This window comes from Podarcis melisellensis (assembly GCF_964234715.1).
Source record: "Podarcis melisellensis genome assembly, chromosome: 11".
In the NCBI taxonomy this organism is placed as follows: domain Eukaryota; kingdom Metazoa; phylum Chordata; class Lepidosauria; order Squamata; family Lacertidae; genus Podarcis; species Podarcis melisellensis.
The window spans coordinates 4,239,017-4,264,698 of record NC_138543.1 but is presented as its reverse complement, the minus strand read 5'-3'; the positions used below and the strand labels follow the sequence as shown (position 1 = coordinate 4,264,698).

At 40.3% G+C, this 25,682-nt stretch overlaps 1 protein-coding gene across 4 annotated transcripts in view; it reads right to left on the bottom strand.

The window, feature by feature from the left end:
* The window catches only part of VPS13A (vacuolar protein sorting 13 homolog A), a 155,035-nt gene that overhangs the window by 31,918 nt on the left and 97,435 nt on the right, over window positions 1-25,682 (bottom strand). For 3 of the 4 annotated variants that reach the window (XM_081930334.1, XM_081930333.1, XM_081930331.1), the window contains exons 36-55: window positions 24,973-25,100; window positions 23,782-23,954; window positions 22,915-23,138; window positions 20,417-20,649; window positions 19,284-19,376; window positions 18,584-18,940; window positions 17,304-17,405; window positions 16,137-16,295; window positions 15,590-15,851; window positions 13,836-13,996; window positions 13,409-13,512; window positions 11,871-12,168; window positions 10,807-11,202; window positions 9,775-9,879; window positions 8,603-8,749; window positions 6,249-6,377; window positions 5,272-5,405; window positions 2,129-2,258; window positions 1,159-1,391; window positions 369-522 (exon numbers count right to left, since the gene is read on the bottom strand). In XM_081930334.1, coding sequence (XP_081786460.1) covers window positions 369-522; window positions 1,159-1,391; window positions 2,129-2,258; window positions 5,272-5,405; window positions 6,249-6,377; window positions 8,603-8,749; window positions 9,775-9,879; window positions 10,807-11,202; window positions 11,871-12,168; window positions 13,409-13,512; window positions 13,836-13,996; window positions 15,590-15,851; window positions 16,137-16,295; window positions 17,304-17,405; window positions 18,584-18,940; window positions 19,284-19,376; window positions 20,417-20,649; window positions 22,915-23,138; window positions 23,782-23,954; window positions 24,973-25,100 — 3,722 coding nt within the window. The remainder of the gene's footprint in view (window positions 1-368; window positions 523-1,158; window positions 1,392-2,128; window positions 2,259-5,271; window positions 5,406-6,248; window positions 6,378-8,602; window positions 8,750-9,774; window positions 9,880-10,806; window positions 11,203-11,870; window positions 12,169-13,408; window positions 13,513-13,835; window positions 13,997-15,589; window positions 15,852-16,136; window positions 16,296-17,303; window positions 17,406-18,583; window positions 18,941-19,283; window positions 19,377-20,416; window positions 20,650-22,914; window positions 23,139-23,781; window positions 23,955-24,972; window positions 25,101-25,682) is intronic. The other variant, XM_081930332.1, reaches the window with a different exon arrangement.

Sequence of the window (25,682 nt, the reverse complement as noted above, 5' to 3'; positions counted from 1 at the left end):
AACCAGACAGCAGGAGGCAGATGAAAGTCATAATTCTATGCAGTTACTCTTGGTGGAATTTATCCCGGAGTGAATATAAATAAGCTCAGGCTGTAAGCCTCTGTTGTGGAATAAATTACAGCAGGACACAAAGTCAAGGCAAGGAGCAGAAGATTCAACTAATTTTACTCAGAGTAGACACATGGAAATTAATGGAACTTTCTTAGGCATGCTCATTAATTTCAATGTGTCTACTCTGAGTAAAACATAGTTGAATATGACCCTGTACTGACAAGTTTCTAGTAAAAGAGCAATATCCAGTTATGCTAAGCTTTATGTTACGAATGTATTTTAAATGGACAAACAAACAAAAATTCCCTTAACATTACCGGAGTATTATCATCCAGCTCCACTATTTTATTTTCTGTGGGTGAGTGATCACAGTAGTCATTAAATTCTTTCTCCAGCATTTCAGTTTGTTTCAAACTCAGTGGCCTCCATCTTGACTTTTTCTTAGGTTTCGTTTCCCAAATTATATCAGAACTTGCAAACAAAATAAAGAATAGAACAGTAAACTTCACCCTGCCTGATAGTTATCAAACACAATATATTTTGCAGAAAAAATATATGAACAAAACTATCACCTGACAACCCAATAAATAATGATGTTTCATGATATCTCTGAAATTTATTTAACCTTGAAAATTGAGCTCTTTGTTAGAAGCAAAAAGAACTCCAGTTTCAAAAAGTATTCTTTAATCGCTAATAAAACTTTTTGGAAGCTCCAAAAATTATTCTGCATTTTTAGAGTACTGAAACTAATACAATTCTAACTTGCCCCAATTGAGGCTTTACTGTATTTATACTGAGCACAATCCAGCATTTTCAAATCCTAATCATTTTGACAGGAGACTTAAGCAGGTGTCTAATACTGTTCCACTGAAATGAATGATTACTTAGAGTGCAATACTGTACTATATGCAACTGCCTGGATGTAAGGTTATATTGAGATCAGAATAGAAAGTAATAGAAATGCACTGTTAAAAATGTTTAACTGGCTGAATCATGCCCATATTCTTATGTTATATCATCCAGAAGCAGGTTCACTTGAATCCAAGCATTTTAAACATATGTAGTTAAAATGAAAACATTGTGTTTTTAAAATTAAAGCAACACTACCTTGTGATGCCAATGTAGCCTACTTCCTGTTTTGAATAGTTATTTACTAAAGAAATCCCAACATCTTGCAATGATATAATGATTTCTTGTTCTGCCAGTTCAGCTTTTTCACTTTCATATGTTAGTTTGAAAACTTTTTCATCTTGAGTGAACAGAATAATTCGCTGCAAGCCTTCAAAAAATGAAACTAAATAAATAGTTTTGTTTCCCACTTGGATAGGTGTCATCAAGTCCTAAAATGGAAGACAAGCAAATGTTCATTTTCAAGACAACAGTCTCCGAAAAATGCTTTTATTAACCAAGGATTCTGTAGTTTACTGATACCATACACTGAGAGACTGCTTGGTTACTGTGATTGTTTTTATTTGTATTTTACTCTGTTAATTCATTGTGAGGTGCTTTTATTTTCCTTTAATATCTTATTTTCTGAAGTTGGATTTTACTCTTGTAAACTGTGTTTAGATTTGTATTAAGGGTGGGTATAAAAATATTTGAAATAAATATATTTGCAAGTTTGGATACACTTACAATCTTTTCAAAAATGGTTCTGGCTTATCTCAATCTACTGTTAGGTATCAGCTGTAATCCACATCTGACACAATTATTGGTTATCAGTGCCCAACATGGCCCCAAATCAATCTGTACACAACCAGAATTATGTCACTTGATCCAGATGAGGCTTTAACTATGCATCCAATAAAGAAAGTGTGGTTTCAACCAGCTACAAACAAAGCTCCCAATTAGCTGGGAATCTTGTATAACCTTGTAGGTCAGGTTAGAGCTAATCCTGTATAGGTCACTGCAAACCCTCTTACAACAAAAGGTATAGCTCAGATCCAATTGACTCATGGATTTTGTCTGTAGTTGCTGGATCTTTGCTTCTGACTACGCCAAAACATTTTAAGTATTAGATTCTTTGACTGTTAATAAAGAACACTGATTTGAGCGTTATTAATAGTAGCATACATACATCTTTCTGAGTTACTTCCCCACTGCTCTTTCCACATTTCCATTTCAATGTTCTAGACCCTACAGGATCAGCCCATGTGTACAGAACTGCTTTATTAGGGGACAGAACATCTTCCATTGCATAGTGAGAACTGCAACAAAAAACAAGAAAAACATAGTAAATCACGATACTTGAAAGAGAAAGGATACAGGAGAGAACAGTAAAGAAGTAGAAATAAAGTTCTGTTGAAGTTAAAAACACTCAGCTGACAGAGAAGGTCAGAGAGAGCCGGGAGAAAATGACTTGATCCATCAGGAAGCAGAGAAAAAACTGAAGGGGACTGTGCCTGCCTCCCAGAGTTCTTTGCTCTCCTGCCTCTGTCACATGACGAGGGTCATAACCCAACCCATTCAGGTCCTCAGTAACCGTTGTCAAATTTCTAGACGGCTTGGGGACAGACTTTTCCCTGCCAGTCCTTGAGATCTTCATTGAAGACACCACTTCCTCAGGCTACTCAGCCAAGTGATGTGAGTTGGGTAGCAACTATGGACCTTTAGGCACCAAATGAAAACCTTTTTGCTTTCCCAGGTATAATATTAATTATAATATCTATTTTAGTGGTTTTAGGTTCTTACACCAAGTTATTTCCTATGCTTGCTAGATGTTAAACTGCTCTGTTCACAGAGATTTTAGCCGTTTTAATTTATTTAAGATTGGTTTTAGTGTTTGTTTTTGTCATTTAAAACACTGTGTTACACTTTGTAATGGTAATGGTCTGTAAAATGCCTATCTAATTGTTTTCTCGGTTATATGGGCAGTATAGAAATGTAACAAATGTACAATAGGTTCTCCCTAGAAGTTTAACCTTCACTTTTTGAATGGAATTCAAGAACCAGCATGCGTAAAGTGTCTGGGGCTGGGAAAGATTGCTGAATTAGGGTCAGATGTTAAAAGCCATCAGAGACAGAACCGACTTCTTAAGTATCCTATGGTCTTCTCTTGCTTTGCTAAATTGAACAAATAACTACTTTAAGATACCCAATACCTGTTTGGCAGTGAAGCACTAGTAAGATAATACAGGAAAGAATTTGTATTATTGATTACCAGTATTTACTCAGATAGAATCATAAAACTGTATAGCTGGAAGGGACCATCAGGGTCATTAGTTCAATCCCCTGCAATGCAGGAATTTTTTACCCAACGCGAGGCTCGAACCAACAACCATAGGATTAAGAGTTTCATGCTCTACCAAGACTGAGTTATCCAGCTGCAACTATGTGACAAAATCCTACAGTGTTCTGTGTTCTATACAATTAGAAGGAAATCTTGTATATCATGTGAATAAATTCTCTTTATTTGAATTAAGTTTTAATGGGCATTGTGTAATACAGTGGTGCCTCGCAAGACGAAATTAATTCGTTCCGCAAGTCTCTTCGTCTTGCGAGTTTTTCGTCTTGCGATGCACGGTTTTCCATAGGAATGCATTGAAAATCAATTAATGCGTTCCTATGGAAACCGCCTTCCCCCGACCTCTTCTGGCGGGCAGCATTTTAAAATCGCCCGGGACAGCGGAGGACTTCTCCGCTGTCCGGGGCGATTTAAAAGCCCCTGGGAAGGCAGGCAGGGGGGACAAAGGCTTTCTCGCCCCGCCGCTCGGCTTCGGGACATCGTTCCGATGCCGGGCGGCGGGGGGAGGCTTTCCCGCCCCGCCGCCGGGCTTCGGGACATCGTTCTGAAGCCGGGCGGCGGGGGGAGGCGTTCCTGCCCCGCCGCCTGGCTTCGGACGATGCCCCGAAGCCGGGCGGCGGGGGGAGCCTTTCCCGCCCCGCCGCCCAGCTTCGGGACATCGTTCCGATGCCGGGCGGCGGGGGGAGGCTTTCCCGCCCCGCGCCGGGCTTCGGGACATCGTTCCGATGCCGGGCGGCGGGGGGAGGCGTTCCTGCCCCGCCGCCCGGCATCGGAACGATGCCCCGAAGCCGGGCGGCTGGGGGAGGCGTTCCTGCCCCGCCGCCCGGCATCGGAACGATGCCCCGAAGCCGGGCGGCTGGGGGAGGCGTTCCTGCCCCGCCGCCTGGCATCGGGACGATGCCCCGAAGCCGGGCGGCGGGGGGAGGCTTTCCCGCCCCGCCGCCCAGCTTCGGGACATCGTTCCGATGCCGGGCGGCGGGGGGAGGCTTTCCCGCCCCGCCGCCGGGCTTCGGGACATCGTTCCGATGCCGGGCGGCGGGGGGAGGCTTTCCCGCCCCGACGCCCAGCTTCGGGACATCGTTCCGATGCCGGGCGGCGGGGGGAGGCTTTCCGGCCCCGCCGCCCAGCTTCGGGACATCGTTCCGATGCCGGGCGGCGGGGGGAGGCGTTCCTGCCCCGCCGCCCGGCATCGGAACGATGCCCCGAAGCCGGGCGGCTGGGAGAGGCGTTCCTGCCCCGCCGCCCGGCATCGGGACGATGCCCCGAAGCCGGGCGGCGGGGGGAGGCTTCAAAAGCCGTCCGGGGGCTTTTAAATCGCCCCGGACAGTCCCGGGGCGATTTAAAAGCCCCCGGTTAGGCAGGCAGGGGGGGCAAAGACTTTTGCCCCCCGCCCGCCTTGGGAAGAGGTCCAGGACCTCTTCCCAAGGCGGGCGGGGGGCAAAAGTCTTTGCCCCCCCCGCCTGCCTTCAAAAGCCCTCCGGGATAGCGGGAAGCGCTTCACTGCTATCCCGGACCGCTTTTAAAATGCTGGCGGTGGGGAGCAAAGCCTTTCGCCCCCGCCGGCCTTCCTGGACCTCTTCTGAAGTCCGGAGGGGGGGAAAAGGCTTTGCTCCCCACCGCCAGCATTTAAAAAAAGGTCCCCGAGATTTCCCTATGGGCTTTCGTCTTACGATGCAAGCCCATAGGGAAAATCGTCTAGTGAAGCGTCGCAAAAACCGAAAAACCCTTTCGTCTTGCGGGTTTTTCGTCTTGCGAGGCATTCGTCTTGCGGGGCACCACTGTAAATATATTTCCATACCTCTGACATATGTAGTACCTGTATCTGACCCTACCAGGTTCTTGGTAAGTTAAAGATTCAGAGGAAATAAGTGAGACTGGTGGCAGTGGTGTGAGTTTAGGGGAACCACTGGAGAAGGAGCTGTGTTTCATTATTGTAGAATAAATAAACCAACCCCCCCTACATTCACCACACGTACCTTTGCCCGTATTCAATAATTTCTTCTTTGGTATGGTTAATTATCAGGAAGGGAGCTGCACCATCATGATAATTAGAGAATGTAATTGCTGTTGAATGTTCAGCTGGTGTAACATCCACAATAATGCCTCCAAGCTATCAGATATGAAAACAGTGCATTAAAATTGATTTTATTCATTAGTCTAATTTATTATCACAACAAATATGTTAGTTCTAAAAGCTGAAATAGTTTGGCATATTTTGCTCATTTAAAAGTATTCATTTGATTTCTTTATATGGGGCTGGTTGTTAGCCAAGGGAAGGACTTCTGGCAGTGCAATGGAACATCCCCTTTCTCTCTTCTTCCTGTTCACCACTGCACCTTCCTTAAAACTGTTCTGGAAGTTCCCCCCAACTCTCTGGTGCAGATTTGGAGAGAAGAGGAGAAAGGAGAAGTTCCTTTGCACAAATGAAATGTAACTGATACTAACTGAACAACAGTCATACCTTGGTTCTCAAACAGAATGCGTTCTGGGAGTCTCTTCGACTCCCGAAACCGTTCAAAAACCAAGGCATGGCTTCCAATTGGCTACAGGAGCATCCTGCAGCCAATCAGAAGCCGCACTGGATGTTTGGCTTCTGAAAGTTGGAACACTCACTTCCAGGTTTCAATCGTTTGGGAGCTGATTTGTTCAGGAGCTAAGGCATTTGAGATCCAAGGTACGACTGTACTTTGTTGGATTCCACTCCAAGTTAGTTAGTTGTTGGATTAAACTCCAAGATAGTTGCACTTAGTTTCCAGTGAAATCAATATGAAAAGATAGGTTGTCAAGACTAACTTACGTCTTAGTTGTTTCAATGGGAGGTAAGTGCAACTAACTTGGGTTGGAATTGGGATCAATCTCATGGCACTCCCCTTCAATTTTATGCATTTTGGATAGAGGAAAAAGGTAGAACATGCATTTAAAAGTTATGTAGCTAGTAAATTATGCTACTCACCCTGTTGTCTAAATGTAGCAGCAAACAATTTTCTTGCTTATCAAACCGTATAATTTTTGGTGGAATGTCAGAATGTTCTACTCTAACACGTAACTTGCTTTCATTTTTTTCAGGCCAAAACGGAGTGCACTGGGGAAGAAAAGGATAAATACATGATTTTGCAAAGGATATACATAATGGAAAATAAAGAGCAGCCTCCAAAAATCAACCATTTATCTTTTTTACCTTAATATTAAGTAATTTTAAGGATTGTGATGCTATTACTAAACATCATTTGGACATGGGAGATGAAACAATTATTTTAAAAGTCAACTACACTCTCAGCTTTAGAAATCTGCATGGATCTGTTCTTTAGAAGATGAGTAACATTAGTAAGAGTAAGGTAAAAACAAATGAGCAGGTGGATAGAGATAAATTCCATTCTCATGGAGCAGCTTATGCCTGGCATTTTGCTGCACAGGCTAGTACCATAAAACTAGAAGAAAACTACAAGAACACTAAAGTAAAAAATGTGGCATACTCACTCAGGCTTTCAGAAGCAAAGGGCATTGTCCTCACTCAAAGACTACATTTAATACTATTTGTATAAATATGTGGACTGTAACTATTCTGAAATGGCCATTTTAAGGATTGTTTACTCTCCGAGGCTAACCCACTCTGAATGTCTCCCACAAAAGAGTCACAATTTGCACTATTGCAATCATGTCGTCTCTGTTCTTCTACTGTATCACCTTGGTGCCCTTAAATCGATTCAACTTTACTGACAAAATTATTCATCGCTCTTGTAATTCCATCTGCAAAAATCCTCTCCTTAAATCTCTAATCCTGTCTACTCCAGGACCCTACAAAACAATCTTGTCTCACTTTCAAAACCCCAGCTAGCCTCACCCCAGCTCTTCACTCTCTTATCCCATCACAAACCTTTGCTCATCCAGCTTAATCACCCTCAGCTCCCTCAACCCCATCCTTTGTTCTGTGCAGTCCACTGTGTCTGGAAGAACTCCCTAGAATGCCTTTGTGAGGCTACCTCTTAAACGTTCAAATCTCTCCTCAAACCCCACCTTTCCTTCAAAGCCTTTGATAATAGCTGAATAACATGAGGTAGTCAATATGATGCCTTTCAAATGTTGTTGGACTTCAGTTCTCGTCATTCATGACCACTGGTCATGACTGCTGGGGCTGATGGGAGGCGTAGCTCAACATTATCTGAAGCCATGTTGGCTACCTCTGCCCTATGGTAACTAGTGTAAGAACATGTAATAGAAATAATAAATTATTATTCTCTTGTTTACCCCTCCATCAATTTCCTTTCCCTTCCTTTGTTGCCTTCTTTGTGTGCATTTTTAAATTGTACGTGCTACGGGCAACAGACCTATTCCATCCTTTTTGGAAATCATCATGTGGTCTCTTCCAACTCTATGATTCTATGTACACAAATGGTGCAATAACAACAAGACCCTTGATAAGTATGTGATTACTTGGAGAAATGTAGTGACTTGGCAAGCCGAAGTTTAAGTACCATTAAATACCACAATTTCACCCATTTAACTTAGTTCAGTGGAACACAGAAGTACTTAAGTTTGATCAGACTGTTTTCATGTTTAGTAGCAATTTTAATTAGTCTGATATTTCTTTTCCTCTCAAACACTGCATTCATAGGAATTGCTGACAATTACAGTAGTCATCGCTTCCCATTTCCACACACTAATTTTGCTCAAGTGAGTACATTTTCAAGAAAGGTCAGGACGGCTTGCAAAGAAAACCAGTGGATTAAGCCTATTAACCCTTAGTTAATTTCTGATGTGTAAGAATGAATACATTAATGCCAACACTTTGTTCCAAATTGGTGCTTAAAAAAAAGGTGGGGAGGGAGAACAAATGAACTGAAAATTAACCAAGGCTACAGAATCCTATATTGAAGTTAATGAAGACTTCTTGTTGTTTAGTCGTTTAGTCGTGTCCGACTATTCGTGACCCCATGGACCAGAGCACGCCAGGCACTCCTGTCTTCCACTGCCTCCCACAGTTTGGTCAAACTCATTTTAGTAGCTAATGAAGACTAAGACAGAATAAATGTTGCTAGTAACATAAGCTACTAATAGGGTGCTATATACAGTTCGTAGTGCAACTGTTTCCTTTGCTGTGTATAGCAAAGGAAATAGATAGGCAAAGAAAAAAGGATTTTAAACCTTCTATTATTTTTAAGCTTGCATAGTATAGTTCAGAATCAGACAACATTAGAATAAGCAGCACTTTATGTGGTGAACTGTGTGTGTGATGGGAAGAAGAAATGATATACAAGTGCCCCAGATACTAGAAGAAATTCAAAATAAAAAAGATCCCAAAAGACTTACCTGCTGGGAAATTATTGGTATCCACTTTTCACTGTCCTCTTCAGCTACTTCTAAAGTATGTATACTTCTGTTTGTGATCATAAAAAAAGGCGTGAAAGTCACTATTCTAGTGATGTTGAAACTGCTGTTATGTATAGTGACACCAACCTGGGAAAGACAAAAAATGTTTAGTGTACATCAGTCTCATTACTATTAAGCGGAACAACCAAATGTAAAGAGGAAAGGGGTTTTTTGGGGGGCGGGGAACCACAACGCACAAAGAACTGTAAAACTAAAATGATAAGGTAAATCTAAAGGAAAAAAAGGGGGTTCAGAAACTAGTAAAAAACTTAGCTGAGTCAGGAGAGCTGGGAGGAATGTACTGTCTGCGTCTAGACAGGAGGAAAAACTGAGTCCAGCCTGCTTCCCACAAGTCTTTGCTCCTGTCTAGTGTCTTGCGACAGTATGAACACCCTTTCCACTGGATATGATGCCCCACAAACTAAAACATCTCGCCCAGTTCATGCAGGTAGCCAAAGGTAAGAGAGCTGGTGATGTGCTTAAAGGTAAAGGTAAAGGTACCCCTGCCCGTACGGGCCAGTCTTGACAGACTCTGGGGTTGTGCGCCCATCTCACTCAAGAGGCCAGGGGCCAGCGCTGTCCGGAGACACTTCCGGGTCACGTGGCCAGCGTGACATCGCTGCTCTGGCGAGCCAGAGCCGCACACGGAAACGGCGTTTACCTTCCCGCTGGCAAGCGGTCCCTATTTATCTACTTGCACCCAGAGGTGCTTTCGAACTGCTAGGTTGGCAGGCGCTGGGACCGAGCAGCGGGAGCGCACCCCGCCGCAGGGATTCGAACCGCCGACCTTTCGATCGGCAAGTCCTAGGCGCTGAGGCTTTAACCCACAGCGCCACCTGCGTCCCGGTGATGTGCTTAGATGATGCCAATGCTACAATGCTGCAAAGACAGATTATTGGGCAAGCAGTAAAGAATGGAAGGGAGAGGGGAAAACCCAGCTTTTACAATGCCAGCCTTAGTTTGATCTTTGATGGAATAACTTATGCTTTGCTTGTAGACTGTTAAAGAAATCATATATCACATGTCATAACATAGCATGGCCTTTCTTTCAATTAAACATGCATAGAATTATGCCTACAATGTATTTAACAGTATTAGTTAAACCAACTCACTTGGTAATCGTTTATGTTGCCCTTACATTTAACGAAACCATGACTGCCAACAGTATCCAGAGAAAAGTGATCAGAAAGTTCACTGTCTGTCACCATAAGCTGAACCTGTAAGGAGAACATTTGTTATGCTCACTTCGTTACAAATGACATTTAAAGCAAGGAAAAATACACTGGCTGTCTTTTGAAAATGAATAATAGATGGCAGCAATTGGAACCTACATACTCCTGACTAGTGTTCCAGCTAGCCATGTCCTCTCATTCAGGACATTCAATTTCATCCTCCCTGGTATTCTGCTGTCACCACAAAAGACACCAGCATTCTGTGAGCGCTGAGCATGGTCAAGTCCTCATTAGGTTCTTTGCACCCTATGGGTTTTATGTACTTCTGCAAACCTTGGAGTTCCTCTAAGCATTATGATATTTCTCTCTTGTTTCTTAGTGGCTGTCATAATGAGCATCAGAGTTCATGCTTAACATACTGTATGCGTAGTAACTATTGTCTTCCAAATACAGTTCTAGAGAATCTTTTCATCTCAAACCCTTCTTTATGCACAATAGATAGGTTTTTTCTGGACTGGGAATAACTATGCATTTATTAATGACATTATTATCTAGCATCTTCTCTATTAAAATCTTCTTGCAAAAATCCCCACTACCCAACTTATAAATATAAGAAAGTAATAATATCACTTATTAGTAGGAATAGAGAGCACAATATATCGTTTGAAAGATACTGATGTATTCTATCATTAGTTTGTATTGCATGATAATAAGTTGAGGTAATAAAAGGAAAAAATGAGCTTTTCCTTTTCCCTGCACAGGAAAAATTGGGTGCCCTCCAGATGTTGTTTGGACCTCAAATGACATTATTCCTGAGTACTAGTGAAGCTGACTGGGGCTATGGGATTTGGAGTCAAACATCTAGAAGGCATCATGTTGACCAGTCCTGGAATACTATATTGAGAGCTTAATGCATTGTATAACTTATTTTGACTCTGGAGATATTTAATTTTCTGAGATTTAAAACAGTACCTTGTTGTTATGGTAAAAGTGTTTTGGTTGGAAAGAAAAAAGAAGTGGCATCTTGTAATCAGGTGGGTGTTTGCGATGAATGCCATCAGCTTTGTACTGCAACATTCGACCAGTCTTATTTACCATCCAGTATGGACTGTGAATTGCTATAATCACTTGTCCTGTGGCATAGGTTATGTGCACAGCAATATCCAGTTCTGTCCTGTCAACGTCAGTGATGCATGAGAATGTGATGAAACTAATTTCTTGCTGATTCATTCGAGTGTAGTATTCAGCAGTCCAATTTTTACCAAGATAATTAAGTAAATGTAATTGCAGCTTGCTCTGATCTAATACTGCATTATGAATCTGAGTTGAACATCCATTTTCTAGAGTATGGCAGGCTGTACTGTGTCCCTTTGAAAGAAAAGTTCAAACATATGGTCAATATAGTCCTTAATTCAATAACAATTTCTATTCAAATACAAAACACACGGGGGAATGATCAATTATTTATCATTAGCTTCAACTATGTTTGAAAAGCCACAATAACAATGATATTGGTAACCATGTCATGTGTTCAGGTTTTTCCTTTGGACACCATGCCGTATCTTTCATATCTTTCTTGTTGGTATCTATCCTCCCAATTATACAGTCGTACCTCGGCTCCCGAACGCCTTAGGAGTCGAACATTCCAGCTCCTAAATGATCAAAAATTGGAAGTGAGTGTTCTGGTTTTTGAATGTTCTTTTGGAAGCCAAACGTCTGACGGGGCTTCCACGGCTTCCGACTGGCAAAACTGGCAAAACTGGCTTCCGACTGGCAAAACTGTTCTGTTCGACTTCCGAGGTACAACTGTATTTGATGTTGTAGTCTTATGGACCTGTTGCCATAAGATTAAGCACTCCAAAGTCAATTTTGTACCCTTGGAAGTTAGTAACTGAATTCTAGACAAGGGATAGAACATTTTAGGATATCACCAGAATGCTTTATATTTATGGAACATGCACTGTGATGTTCCAGACAATAAAATAGTATTTTTATATACTTAGAAGAATTGGAAAACAAAAATTAGAGAAAACTACCTCTAAGGAATAAGCAATCTGATATGGAAGAAGATTGCGGAGAAGAACAGAAGGCCATAAATGAACAACATATGGTAAATCCCATTGATCATCTATACAAACTGAAGATATCAGAGTATCTTGCATTGGAACAATATTGATGATGAGTGGATGGTTAGATGATTTTGTAGGCTGACATTTCTTCTGCAACACTTTGCCAAAATTCTTCACCATTTCATCAAAGCTAACTCCTTCACTTGATGTATACTCTCCAGAAGTTCCGCCTTCATCAGCTACTGGTCGAAAAAACAGGAGCGCTCTGTAAATAAATAAGCACACCAATTATTATCCTCGTTTCACTTTCCAGATGAAAACATTCAGTGTGACACAATGACTCATTTAGATGGCATGTTTACAAGTTCTGCTGAAGTTAGTTATTACATCAATGAAACATTCAAGAAATAAATAAATATTTACAAGAAATAAATAAAACAATCACAATCAATTTGAACCACATACCGGTAGTTGCCTGACAGAACATTTAGCAGCTTGATTTGACAGGCATGTGGCACTTGTAGAAGCAGCCATAAAAACTTGTCAATTTAAAAGCAATAAAAGGAATACATCACTGAATGCTAAAATGTATTCTCCAGACACCTAAAAATTCTTTCAACAAGCTTTTTAGGTTAAGATCTTTCCCAGTGTCCAGCACTTTCCAGAATCAGAATTGTTTTAAGATGTTTTTATTGTTTTACTTGTTTACCATCCTGGTCCTATTTGAAGGAAAGGTGTGATATAACCGTAATAAATACATACATAAAATAATCTGCAACTGAAATCTGTGAAAATTTGACTAGTGATGTCCTATAGTGAACTTTGACCACTTTCATACAACTGTTATCAAGGCACAGGCAGTTGTTTTTCTTTCTGCAATCTTGGCTGCTCACACAGGAAAAGGAGGAACACTGTGAGATCATTTGCTTTACTATCTTCCTTCCTGAGCTGCTCCAGTAATTTCAATGATTTTGTGCATTAAAATAAGCTCGAAGCATCAGGGGAGAGTAGTCACAGTGCCAATGTTTAAAGACAGCAATATTGACACCAGTTTGTCAGTAAGCAAGTAAGTCCACAAACTCAGATTCGGATGCAATGCTAACCCAATTCATGTTTTATCCATGCATAAAATGGTAACAACAGGGCTTGAGGAAGATTTCAGTGGCTGTGATAGTTGCTCCAGGAACACGCACATTTGTTTGACAAGTTAGTTCAACTTCTCCATAGGTATGCATTGAAGAGATCGATCATTTCAATAAATCCAAAATGAGTGGGTAATATTAAAGTGGAATCAAACTAGTGAGAATGTGAAACGTCAACCATGTTCTGTTTGGAAAGAATAAATTATGAGGAAGGCAGCATACCAATAAACAGTCAGTTTATCTATAGAATATTGCTACAGCAATAGTATTAAACTATAACTATATATTTTAAATTAGCTGGATGGTCAGCATTCATATAATATGTAATGAAGTGAGAAAAATAAAAAGGAGGTTAAAAATCACCTGTAAGAGGTCAATGGTATGTTAAATTCATCCTCTGGTAGAGCCATTCCTAAACATTTTCCATCTTCAAATATTCTCAAGGGAATTGAAAAATGATTCTTTATCTATATGGAAAAATAACAGTGCATATTATAAAATGCTAAAATTTCTTTTTTCAAACTAATAAGCAAAGACCACCACCAACAGAGGGCCTATTCAACTGTGCAAGAAGACAAAGGGTACTGCTCTCTTAAAGGTGTGTGCTACTTTAGTATGTATGTGTTTGTTGGGTTGAAAGCATCTCTATATCAAAATGTATCTGCATATAGCAAATATATCCTTACTCAGCCAAGCAATAGGATGAAAATGAAACTCTTGATAATCTAGGTGGGGGGAAAACCTTTAATTTATGAACTCTGGGGCATCATGTTTAGTGAGCAAAGCTTACCTGAATAGGAGAATGCACTGTTATCATCTTGCTCCCCTCAGTGGTGTCAATTTGGCAAACTACAGATCTCACAACACCAGAGTCATTGTGTCTTACTCTGTAAAGACTTCGTCCCACTTTTGTCAGAGGAATCTTTTCTGTAGTGGAGTGGTTCTGAGGAGCTAGAAACAGAAGGCAATACACTGAATTGTACTGAAATGAAACTGCTGAAAACAAACTAGCAAGCAAGCAGAAGTATCTATTTTTCTGAATTTGATGCATTTTCAGCTTTCATACGTTAGAGGGCAGCAAACTCCCACTTGGTGGACTTTCATCCAGAGAAAAATACAGGCTGAAGTGAATGGACTGAGGTCTTTTAAAGTTTTTTTAAAAATTCATTTTTTTCTTAGCTCTATACTCACACCAGTGCTGACCCAGTGCTTTTAGTGAAACATTCTGTCCTTGTAACTGAAAGGAGGATAACTATTCACCTGTGCTGTTGCTATTTTAAAAATCTGTGGCCTCCTGTACTAGAAACGAGAGCACCCCGTCTTGAAAAATAAAATTTGAAAATATCAACATGTCCATTAAAGGTGGGGTGTTGTTGTGGGGAAAGTAGATAACATTTCCTATGTTCACTAATTTGTTCTAGATGCTAACACTTAGCCCGTTTCCTGTTGTGTTAAAATTCCCAAAGCAAATTGCCCCTCAACTTGCTAACATACTCCTTCACTTCAATCCAATTCTAGCTGTGCTTAAAAAGGTAAAGGTAAAGGCACCCCTGCCCGTACGGGCCAGTCTTGACAGACTCTGGGGTTGTGCGCCCATCTCACTTAAGAGGCCAGGGGCCAGCGCTGTCCAGAGACATTTCCGGGTCACGTGGCCAGCGTGACAAAGCTGCATCTGGCGAGCCAGAGCCACACACGGAAACGCCGTTTACCTTCCCGCTGGTAAGCGGTCCCTATTTATCTACTTGCACCCGGAGGTGCTTTCGAACTGCTAGGTTGGCAGGCGCTGGGACCGAGCAGCGGGAGCACACCCCGCCGCAGGGATTCGAACCTCCGACCTTTCGATCGGCAAGTCCTAGGCGCTGAGGCTTTAACCCACAGCGCCACCTGCGTCCCTAGCTTAGAAAAATACAAATCAAGAGATCCAATCACAGATCTCCAAAGTAAAATGTAATTTGTTCCTGGCATACATATGAATGTTCACTGAACTATCTGGGGGAGGATAGTCTGTTAGTGAACAATATGTTTGGTTGGATTAAAAAACATTATATACAATGATGTAATATAGAGACAGGCCACATAAGTAGACATAATGTCCTTAAAAAGTTTATTTCAAAATTAAAATGTACTTATTAAAGTAAGCTGTTAGTTATTACTTCATCACTATACCTAATGCAGAGCCATGCAGCTTGAACAAGCTGTGGGTGTTAAGGAAGCATTGGGAACATGCTCCAAGTGTACTCTTGATTTTTCCTTTCTGGTGTAATTTAGCACTTTTTGAATTTGGTGCCTTTTCCTCTCACCACAGAATTCAAAAGGCACCAAATTCTACCAGTGGCTGGAAGGGAAGAATCAGGAGTACACTTAGAGTGTGTTCCCAATTCTACTTTTAAATTTGGCCTTGGTTACTTGGTTATAGACATGAATAGACAGACCCGGCAGGCTTAATAAGGTTTGTGGACTGGAATTTCCACTGCTGACCTAACACTAAGCAAAGTTTGTTTATTTATTTATAGAGACCAAATAATACATACTATGCCTACTTACTGAGCCAGATGTAGAATACTCTGCTGCTTAGGGTAGTCATTGCTGTAAACTGGTCTTGATCACTTTTAGTTCTGACATACTCCATACTTAGACTTTGCCCATCTTCAAGATGAAATGAATTCCCCTTTGAGTCAACATTAAGAACATTGAAGGAGTCACTAGGCAAGACAGTGGTGGGGACTCCTAAGGAATTCATTAATACAAAGGGGGCCTGGTCTTTTTTGGAGATTTCTGAAGTTTGTGAAGCTGCTTCTGCAAATGCCTAGCCAAAAAAAGAGATGTGAAATAATGAATTAACTAACAACCTTTTTTTTAAAAAAAGAACGACCTGAAGAGCAGATTCGTAAGATAGATGATGAACACACTGGATGGGGTAACTCGCTCATCACGTGACAGAGGAGATTGAGCCTGCCTCCCACAATTCTGTGCTCCTGCCTCCGTCACGTGATGAGGGAATTACCCAATCCAGTGCCTTCATTGTCCACCACAGTAAACTGAACATATTACTTTATTTAGGTCACAGATGCAAAAATCGAAGTCTTATTACCGTGCCGAGGTTACTCAACATTAGTAGACCACATTTGGACAATGTAATGTTCAGCTGATCTTGAGAAAAAATAGTTATTACTGTCTTGTACTCTGGAACTTTGTATTGTTCTTCTTCAGCAACTGATTCAACTAAAGTTTTCTTGGCTTTCTTCTTCATCTTTAACAGAAAAAGGGGAGGGGAAGAGAGGAGAAATTAATACTAGATGTAGAAAGCTGATGATGCCATTTAGAACATTTGCAATATGGGCACAGCAATCCAGACTCTTGGTATGTTGGATACAATGAAGGTGCCCCTCTATCTGCTTTTGCTGAGCCTCAGAGGTGGGGTGTCTGTGTGTGTGTGTGTGTGTGTGTGTGTGCGTGCGTGCTCTAGTGGCATAAAGGGCTCCGTTGGGCACACTGAAAATGTGGTCAGGCAGAAGCTGTTCTCTCCTCCATGGCTATGAGTTTGAAATTAAGTCCATACATAACTTTTCAAGTATCTGTGAATCCTAAACACTAAAGATAGTGAAAGAAAAGTGAAAAATACATTAAATAATAGTCTGGCTCATAACCTCAGTTCCAATTAATTTATTTACTAGAAAAGCTCAGCATCTTGACTGGTATGGTATGTGTGGAGAGGCAGAACTAATGTTACAGGGCCCCTACTGCATAAAGTGTGCAGTGTGTCTACGCTACATGAAAGAGGAAGGACAGAATAAAGCATGATAAATAAATAATTCCTGAGTTGCAGCCTGGCAAATGACATGAAGTAGACTGAAGCAGCAAATTTTCAGCATAATTCTTTCCAGCCTAAAACAGAAGTAGGTCAGGTTCCTCAGTACATAGTAATGGATGCAGCTTTAAAACTGCTTCAAAGAGGTGTGGCTTTCCATGTTTTACTTCTTAAGTGAGGATATATTTCTACCCAGTGACAACAGGTACAAGACTATTGTTATCATATTATGAAGAATTTTAAGTATATGTGTTTGCAGGATCACAAATATGAACTTGTTTATGTTTTTATTGTTAAATCATTCTGATATGTTATATTGGAAATGAGTAATAAATGGAAATAAATAAATATTTTGAAATATTATATAAAATGGAGAAAGAAGAACATCTATTCAAACATTAAAGTCCATCTATCCTATACCAAAATGAATTTGAATTTCTAAAAGTATACCTTCAATTCTAGAACCCAAGGTCTGAATTCATCAGTGTTTTCAACTTCCAGTGGTTCAAGCAATGGTTCCCAAACACCAAACATCTCATTGTAATAATGTACCTAAAAATACAAAACATAATTAATCTGTACAATGAGTGATATCCATTTGTAGCACGTAATGAAAATGAAAAACATTATTAAAAACTCAATGGACTATTACTGTATGACAATCACTATGCCTATATTATTAATTTGCCCAACTGGAGGAAAAACTTTAGAGAAGGCTTTCAAAATTTTTAATGTTGGTGACACACTTTTTAGACATACATCGTGATACAGTAATTCAGTTTTAATAGCAAACCGGAAATTGAACTAATCCCTTTCGAGCCCCAGGAGAAGAATTGAGAGCATTTGTGTGACACACCTACACACTGCAGCCAACACAGTTTGGAAAGCTCTGCTTTAGAGTAACACATTTAGTTTTAATTATATCCCAAAGCACTAAAATATCTTAAGAATAAGTTAATTCTAAAAAGACATTCAGCATTGGCCATGCCTACAGAAGCTTCCCAACCAGGGGCACCGACTCATGGAGGCTGAGCTGTTTTGGGCCCCCTCAATGTGCAGGGTGCTGGTGCTCTGGAATACGCCACTGTGATCGTCCTTCTCCTGACCGCGGTGTGCTTGGGCGCACAGCTTGGTGCAGCGCCCAGCCTCTCACTCATAGGATCACCACCTTGTCATGGTGAATGGGCTTGCACGTTTCTATTATCCCTGTGAGCGAAGCCATCGGGAGTCTCATACTCCCAGTAGGGTCACCCACTGCAGTAAGGTCAAAGGAGAAGAGCTAGAAAGAATGATCCAGTAAGTCTTCAATGGCAGAACAGGCAGAAGATAACAAGCGCTATGTGACAACGGCTGTGAAGGCGGATGAAGGATACAGCAGATAAGAATCCACCGGTCATTGTGATACTCATGCCATTGGAATAGTGCCTTACTGTGAAGACTGTGTGTTGATTAGCATGCACTGATCTTCACACATAAAACAAATTCATACATAGGCATTTTCAGGGGCGGAAACCCCACACCCTCCCAATATGGCGGGGCGCTCTGCCGAAAGGCTACCAAATTTGAAATGTTGTGGGGAAAGCTGAATTCTTACTACCAAAGTAGCTAGGCAACTATTACACCCAACATGCAAATACTGTTTCTAACAGTTTCTGCGCAGTGGACACAATTCACAAAACAGCTTTAAATGTCTGCCTTTTTCTCCTATAACAGAACAAAACTCTACCCACCTCTAATTCAAGACGAGAAGAGAGATTGATCAGACTACTCCAGTTTCGAACTTCTCCAGAAAATGATGACTTTGCTAATAGCATTGGCACTGTTTTGTGGCCAACCCCAGCTTCAAGGGTTATGACAACAGTTTCAATTCTCATTTTCATCGTCTCTCCTGTGGGGACCAACTCAATTACAGAAGCAGGGTCTTTATTTTCACTTGACTCTTCAAGAAACCACATTTTTAGATTTTTAATATTCTTCTGATCCCAAATATCTGGAGGTACTGGACTAATGTCTTTCTCCGTAGTCTCATTTGTTGGGAAGAGTGCTGATGTAATGGTTATTACTGTATTTAAGATAATTGGCGTCACCTAAGTTTAAAAAAAGATTATTCTCAAATGAAGAACTATGTATTTCTAATTTGACTTAGTGAATCAAGAAATCACTACATATTAGAAGAAATACAAATACAGTATTATTATAGGTATACAAATAGGATTATATGTTTGAAATTGGCAGTGGAAGGACTGAAACAATGTAATACTATCCTCTGAGTAACTTATTTGTTCAGTTTTCCAAGGGACGTCTTAGTCTTATGATGGATTCAAAACGTGAAAAACAAAAAAGTGTAAGGACATGTATAAAATGGTCTGTAAAGGCAAAAAATACCATCTTTTCCCCCAGGGATGAATCCAGACACAATTTTAAATGTACCTTAATTGTGAGGGATTTAATTGACAGATCAGCTTTCTGAGGATCTCCACCTGACTGTATCATCTCAAAGAAGAGGTCACAGGGCTGCAATATCTGGATATAAATCACAATAAATTGAAAAATAGAAATTTCCCAGTTAAAAATGCTTTCTAAATGCACAGTGAATATCATATACATTTCCTATGCAAAACAGCAGTCTGTGAAACAAATGCAGGCATCCTAACTTGTAAAAGATTTAACAAATTTCTTTATCTATGGGTAGCTGCCTAGAAGGAAGGGAGATGCAAGCACACAACATGGTGCTGTTCAAGCAAATTCCAGTTAGATAGAGATTTTTTTTTAAAAAAAATTATTTGTTTTTCCATGTATACATTTTCTAACAATATTCCTCCAAAATTTTTCCATATTTCCCCCCTTCCTCCCCTGGACTTCCCTCATATTGCCATTTTGTTTTATTTCCATATTACTCACCCTGTGTGTTGTTTCCCAAAATTTTCCCAATATAATCTTACTTTTTGTTATGTTCAATTGTGTTTTGTTTATTCAAACCCTGCCAGTAAGTCCAATTCTTTATGTTGTTTCTCCATATATGTTGTAAATGGTTCCCATTCTCTTTTAAAGTCTTTGTTACCCTTTTCATGTAATTTATCTGTTAATTTGAGCTAGACTGAGAATTGAACACGCAGCACCAAACTCATGGTCTGCGATGTGGGTGCAGACTCAGAACAAGTGCAATTCCCGTCAGCACTGCACAGTACAGATGATAAAGTATAATCTTATCTATATTGTAATCAAATAAGGTTGCACATCTCCAAAGAAGTCCCAGTGTACAGGTATTGCCCTTACATGTGACCAGTAGCAGTCAGTGGGGTGGTGGTGTTTACTCTTATCACTAGCTTCAAGGCAGAGTGATGAGGTGCAAATGCAGCAGCAGGGCTGCAACATTCTCGCCCCTCCTCAACTGAAGTGATAGGAGGTCAGATAAGGACCACTGAACTATGGGTCACTATAGAAGGTAACTATTGTCTTAAGAGACTCATTTATGTTGCATCCTGTTATATACCATAAGCACAGGTTTAATTTACATCTGCATAGCACTGCACATTTCTGCCTTACCTATCTTATAATCTTACCGTAGTAATACTGCCCTTTCTCATTTCTGGAAGAAAAGGGCAGGCTTTCACCTTTATATCTTTAACAGCAGCTGTCATTTTATACATTTCAGGGCCGTATTTCATGGAGACTTCACACTGTGCTGTAGCCACCAGTGCAGGAGCATCACTTCTTGTTAAATCGGCCACAAACACAATCTCAGGATTTTTAACGACGACATTTATTTCCATTGTGGATACCGGTTGTACAGAAACTAAAAATGCAACATTTAGTACAATTAATCCAATTTTACTTCACAACCATCAATCCATCCCTAGTCTTTGCTTTTAAGTAAAAATGATGATAAATTCCAATGTTAATATTTTAAGAGCGGCCTTGCTGAATCAGACCAAAGGTCTAACTTGTCCAGCATTCTGTTTCCCCCAGTGGACAAACAAATGCTAGACTATATGGCCTGTTGTCACAGTGAGTGATCAGTTACCATTAAATCTGGAAAGATCCCCCTCTGCCCAGCAGGGGAGGCTGCACAAGGGATTCTCCTCAAGAAGCCCTTACAGAGTTTGCCCTCCCCCTCATTGCAGGAGCATTTCGCCTCTGGTGCCTGGATCTTCAACCAGGATGCCAATCAAGATAGAGCATCCATTATAGCTGCCCATTATTCTATTTGGTACCCCCCAAATCAAGATCAACCTCTCAAGGTCCCATTACTTTGAGACACTGAATTTCCTGCAGCTGCGTAGGACGTTTGTTGAACTAAGGTTCCAACAGATGCCCTCAGCATATTTAGAGGGGAGATACCTGGGAATTCCCTATATGGAAAGCGAATGCATTTATGGATGCAATCAGTTCAAGGGTATCATGCATTACCTGCTGATTTGCTCCTTATATACAATGCCCAGGTAAAATTCTTAATCATCTATTCTTAACTGCTTCTCAGGCCGACCCACCCCCCCCCCAGGAAGTGACAGTCGAACTCTTAGCTGAAAAAGATCTTCAAATTACACATCTGGTAGCCAAATTTGCTCTGCCAGCTAAGAAGCTCCATTCTAGATATGCTAATGCTTCCTAATTTTAAAACCTTATGCTGTAAACTTTTACAGGTCATGTTGTGTGATTCCAGAGGAAAGCCTTGTTCTTATCCTCTGCTGTACATTGTAAAGGCCTCTGGCTATACACAATACACTGATATTCTATTCTACTAGCCTTTACTGGCTTTCTGGAAAACAAGTAAAAGTCATCCTTCCTGATTTAATGTGCTGTATACACACAGAGATTACAAAAGCCTACTAATTTGTTCTCAGACAGCTGGGAGGAAAACAACATTTTTTCCAAAGCCATACTGTCAGGATAAACTACAGCACCACAACAGATTTGTTTTTATCAAATAAAATACTGTTTTTTCCTAATTATCCTGAAACTACATAGAGGGAAAGAAGTTTGGAATCCAGGGAGGGAAAAAGGAGCGCATTAACAGAGAGAAAGGAACGCTAATGGGATAGAAGAATGGGTCAGCTTCAGGTGTCAATTGCCAAACAAGATGTGCTTAGACTATATAGTCAGAAACTAACTCTAAATTCAATTCAATTTAAATTAACTATCACATAATTTAGCTATAAAAAGCGAGTTATAGAAAGCTTTAATTTAGCAGCAAAAGACCAGTCCTTTGAAGATAGAATAGGATCATTTTTTCTAACCTCCTGAAATGCAGAAATTACAGCTACGGAATCCCTGACAGATGGCCATGCATCCTCTGATTAAAATCCTCCAAAGGAGAGTCCACCACTTTCTGAGGCAGTCTGTTTCACGGCTGAACAACTCTTACCGTCAAAAGGTTCCTCCTATGTTTAAGATTTTTCTCACTATTAAGATGCATATCTTGTATCTCATATTATTTTTATCATACATAAGCTTTGTGGTACTTTAAAAATAAAGACTTAGGTTTTCCTCCAAGATAGATAAAATGTAAAAGTAGAAATACATGAAAATAGGGTTGGGGTGTCATGTGGTGAGTTTAACATATACCAAGTTATAACCAAAGGGAGAAATTCAGATAGACGGCGATTCTATTAGGAAAGACAGAAAAGTAACATTTAAGCCCGTATCTACAGTTGTGGAATACTCTTCCAGCAGAGATTTGGCAGACATCCTTGCTTTTGACTTTCAGGTGTCCCTTGAAGACCTTTTCATGCTAACAGGCAGGGCTTTTTTTTCCAGCTGGAACTCACCAGAACTCAGTTCTGGCTCCTCTCAGGTAGGCTCCATTGCCATGCTAAGAGAATGAGGGAGGCATTCATGCTGAGTTCCAGCGCCTCTTTTTCTAGAAAAATAGCATTGCTAACAGGCCTTTGCAGCTGTTTAAATTGATCAGCTAGTCACTTTAATGTGTTTTGTTTTTAGTAGTGTTTTATGTTTTACTGTTGTACACCGCCCTGATATTTATGATATGGCAGTACAGAAGTACTTATAATTAACTAGGTTTTCAGTCTGCACCCGCAGTGTCCTGGTACTGATCACTTACCTTGTTCCTTCACAGCCAAAGTTTGCTTGAAGTTTTTCTGTGCAGCGGCACTTTCAGCAGTAGCATTTAGAAATACATCCGCAACAGTAAGAAGAAATTCTATGCTAGCACAAACATATGTCTCATTAACAACTGTGTCAAGAACAGTGTTGCCATCTCTCGCCTGCTTATAAGATATATCCATCATGACTTTCTTTTCGGATTCACGCTTCATTTCTACCATTCTGAAAGACAAGTTAGTAGAGCAAACACTATAATTAGAAAAGCATTACATTGACCAATAGTGTTCTTAATGACAATAACCACTTTGGATAATAAGTGCTAGAAGTTTGCATTCAACTCAGTTTCTGAGAGCGGTTTGCATGGGTTAAGACAGATAGAGTAGGGGATCTCCAGATTCCCAGACTCTCTCTCTCTCTCTGATGTTTAGATGGATAAATCTTAGGTTGCATCCAGGTTACAACTTCCTGCTCCTCCTCAAATTCCTTCTCTGAACCTAGAGGTGAAAGGAATTTGTCTTCTGAGAGCAAAGGGGCAAGCATGGCTTCTTTTGTTTCTTTTGTAGATAGCTAGCTTCAACTAGATAGTACAGAACTCCTTCCCTATCAAGAATGTACTTCCTTTAATAAACATAAGCTTTCTTATTTTATACCAAGTCTCAGTCAAAATACCTTTCAGCTAAAGATGTGCTCCAAGCAAAACTTCAATTAACCAATTTCAGTTGCTACATACAAACTCTATATGCTAACAATATGAAAGTGGATATGTATTTTATGTACTATCGCTATGGTGTCATAAACTAGAATTTAGTATTCTTTTATTTGATTTTCTTTTGATTTAATAAAATAAAATTGAGGAAAATCCAACCTTGGTGTAGCGTTCTGGACTGTCTGTCGTTTATCATCTAAAGTGCAGTTTGTTAATTTGACTGAGGCATTCATTGACCCATCTGACAACATTTTGACAGCAGCTGATATTAACAACAGTTTAAATTCTGCAAGTTTCAAATGACCATCTCGTTCACCCTGATTTGTAGGCTGCTTTGAAAAGAAAATGGATAGTTTAATGCATGAATTAAAGAAAATGTTTCTGCAAAAATACAAATTCTGTTACTGCAATCAGAACAAAACTTAATTAGTAAATCATATAATGTTGGACTGAAAGAATTGCAACCAGAAGGAGTTTACTTAGTAGTGCTGTTTCACAAACTTTTGTGCAAGTGATCTGCATAACATATATGCGGTTGTACCAAAGTATACCCATGGCTTCTTGTTCATACAACGGATACACACAAAGGCTCCATTTGAAAATAAACATTAATGGCCAGGACTTATGAAGAAAACCCCAATGAAAAGTTCCCTATTGGGATATGCTTGCTTTTGTCACAATATAAAAAAACTTGCTAGTTTTAAAACACTTCAATACTCACTTTTATTTTTACTGGGACCGTGCCCCTCCTCACTCTGCTATCCTCCCTGCTGCCATTCCCTCCATAGTGACCATTTAGCTTGTATTCTGGTGTATTAACAAGAGTGCTGTAATGTTGACCAACGGCAAGCGCCAAGGCACCACCTGTCTCCTTGATCCTTGCTCATCCCGGCTCATAAAAGCAAGCCAGGCAGGACTGAGCAATGGGCACCATGGAGTGGTGAATGCTTCCCTCTGCAAGGGAGTCTTCCTGGGCCCCCTTAAATAAGTGGTTATTAAACCAATTATTGCCTAGTCTCAAACCTTCCATTCCTGAGCAAAGTGATTGAGTGGGTGGACGCTTAACAACTCCTGGAGGCATTCCTGGAGGATGTGGACCATTTGGTCCTTTTCCCATTGAGATTCAGCCCAAAAGAACTGAACTACTCATTTCATGCAAAGTATTTCCAGTAACCCCAAATTTTATTTCTGCTCAATTGGCAGCACTAGCTGCCATTTTAGTACAAACCTATAAAATATTATTTTCCAGGTCTGAAGGTGTAGTTTTTTCCTCCCATATCTCTAGCCAGTTGCAGAAAATCTGGGTCCAACCCACCATGTTTATTTTATAGAAAATTATGTTTTCTTTACCTGGTTGGAATTTGGACTGTACAAAACTAGAGTCAGGGAATCAATCTGGAAGTCCAGTTTCAGTACTATTTTAGTCTTAACTGAGGAACGTGCTTCTACAACCGCAGATGTCACTATTCTTACTCCAGCTAAAAACATTAGGAACATAAGACACAATTATAATTACCATAATAAGAAAAAAGAAAAAGTTATAGTCTCTAATGCACTGCATTTTCAAAGAGAAGAAACATAACTAAATATGTAAATAATAAGAGAAGAAACATAACTAAACATGTAAATAAAACAATTTTGCCATCAATGACCATCACCAGAGCAATAAGTTTGCCAGACTGATAGTTATGAAACACTCTGCTTAACACATGGTTATTCAATCTTGAAGGAACTTTTAAGCAGCCCATTTCTGGAAGCATGTTTTGCCAAGCTAGATAAATAAGAAATACACAGCACCCACCCACAAGCAAAACATGTGAACATGGCAGAAAGCTTAGGCACATCTAGTATGTGGCCCTGGGTCTAGGATAACAGACTGGAGACACCCCCTTCAGATAACCCCAAGAGACCCTGGCATACTGGACCCAGCAGGGATGCTCCAAAGCTGACCAGAACCAATAGGGAGGGTTATCTAAGAGGAAGAACATTCTGCAGTATTTGCTTCCCAAATGCCACTTCATCAGATGTACACAAAAACATTTTATAATGGTGAGTAAACA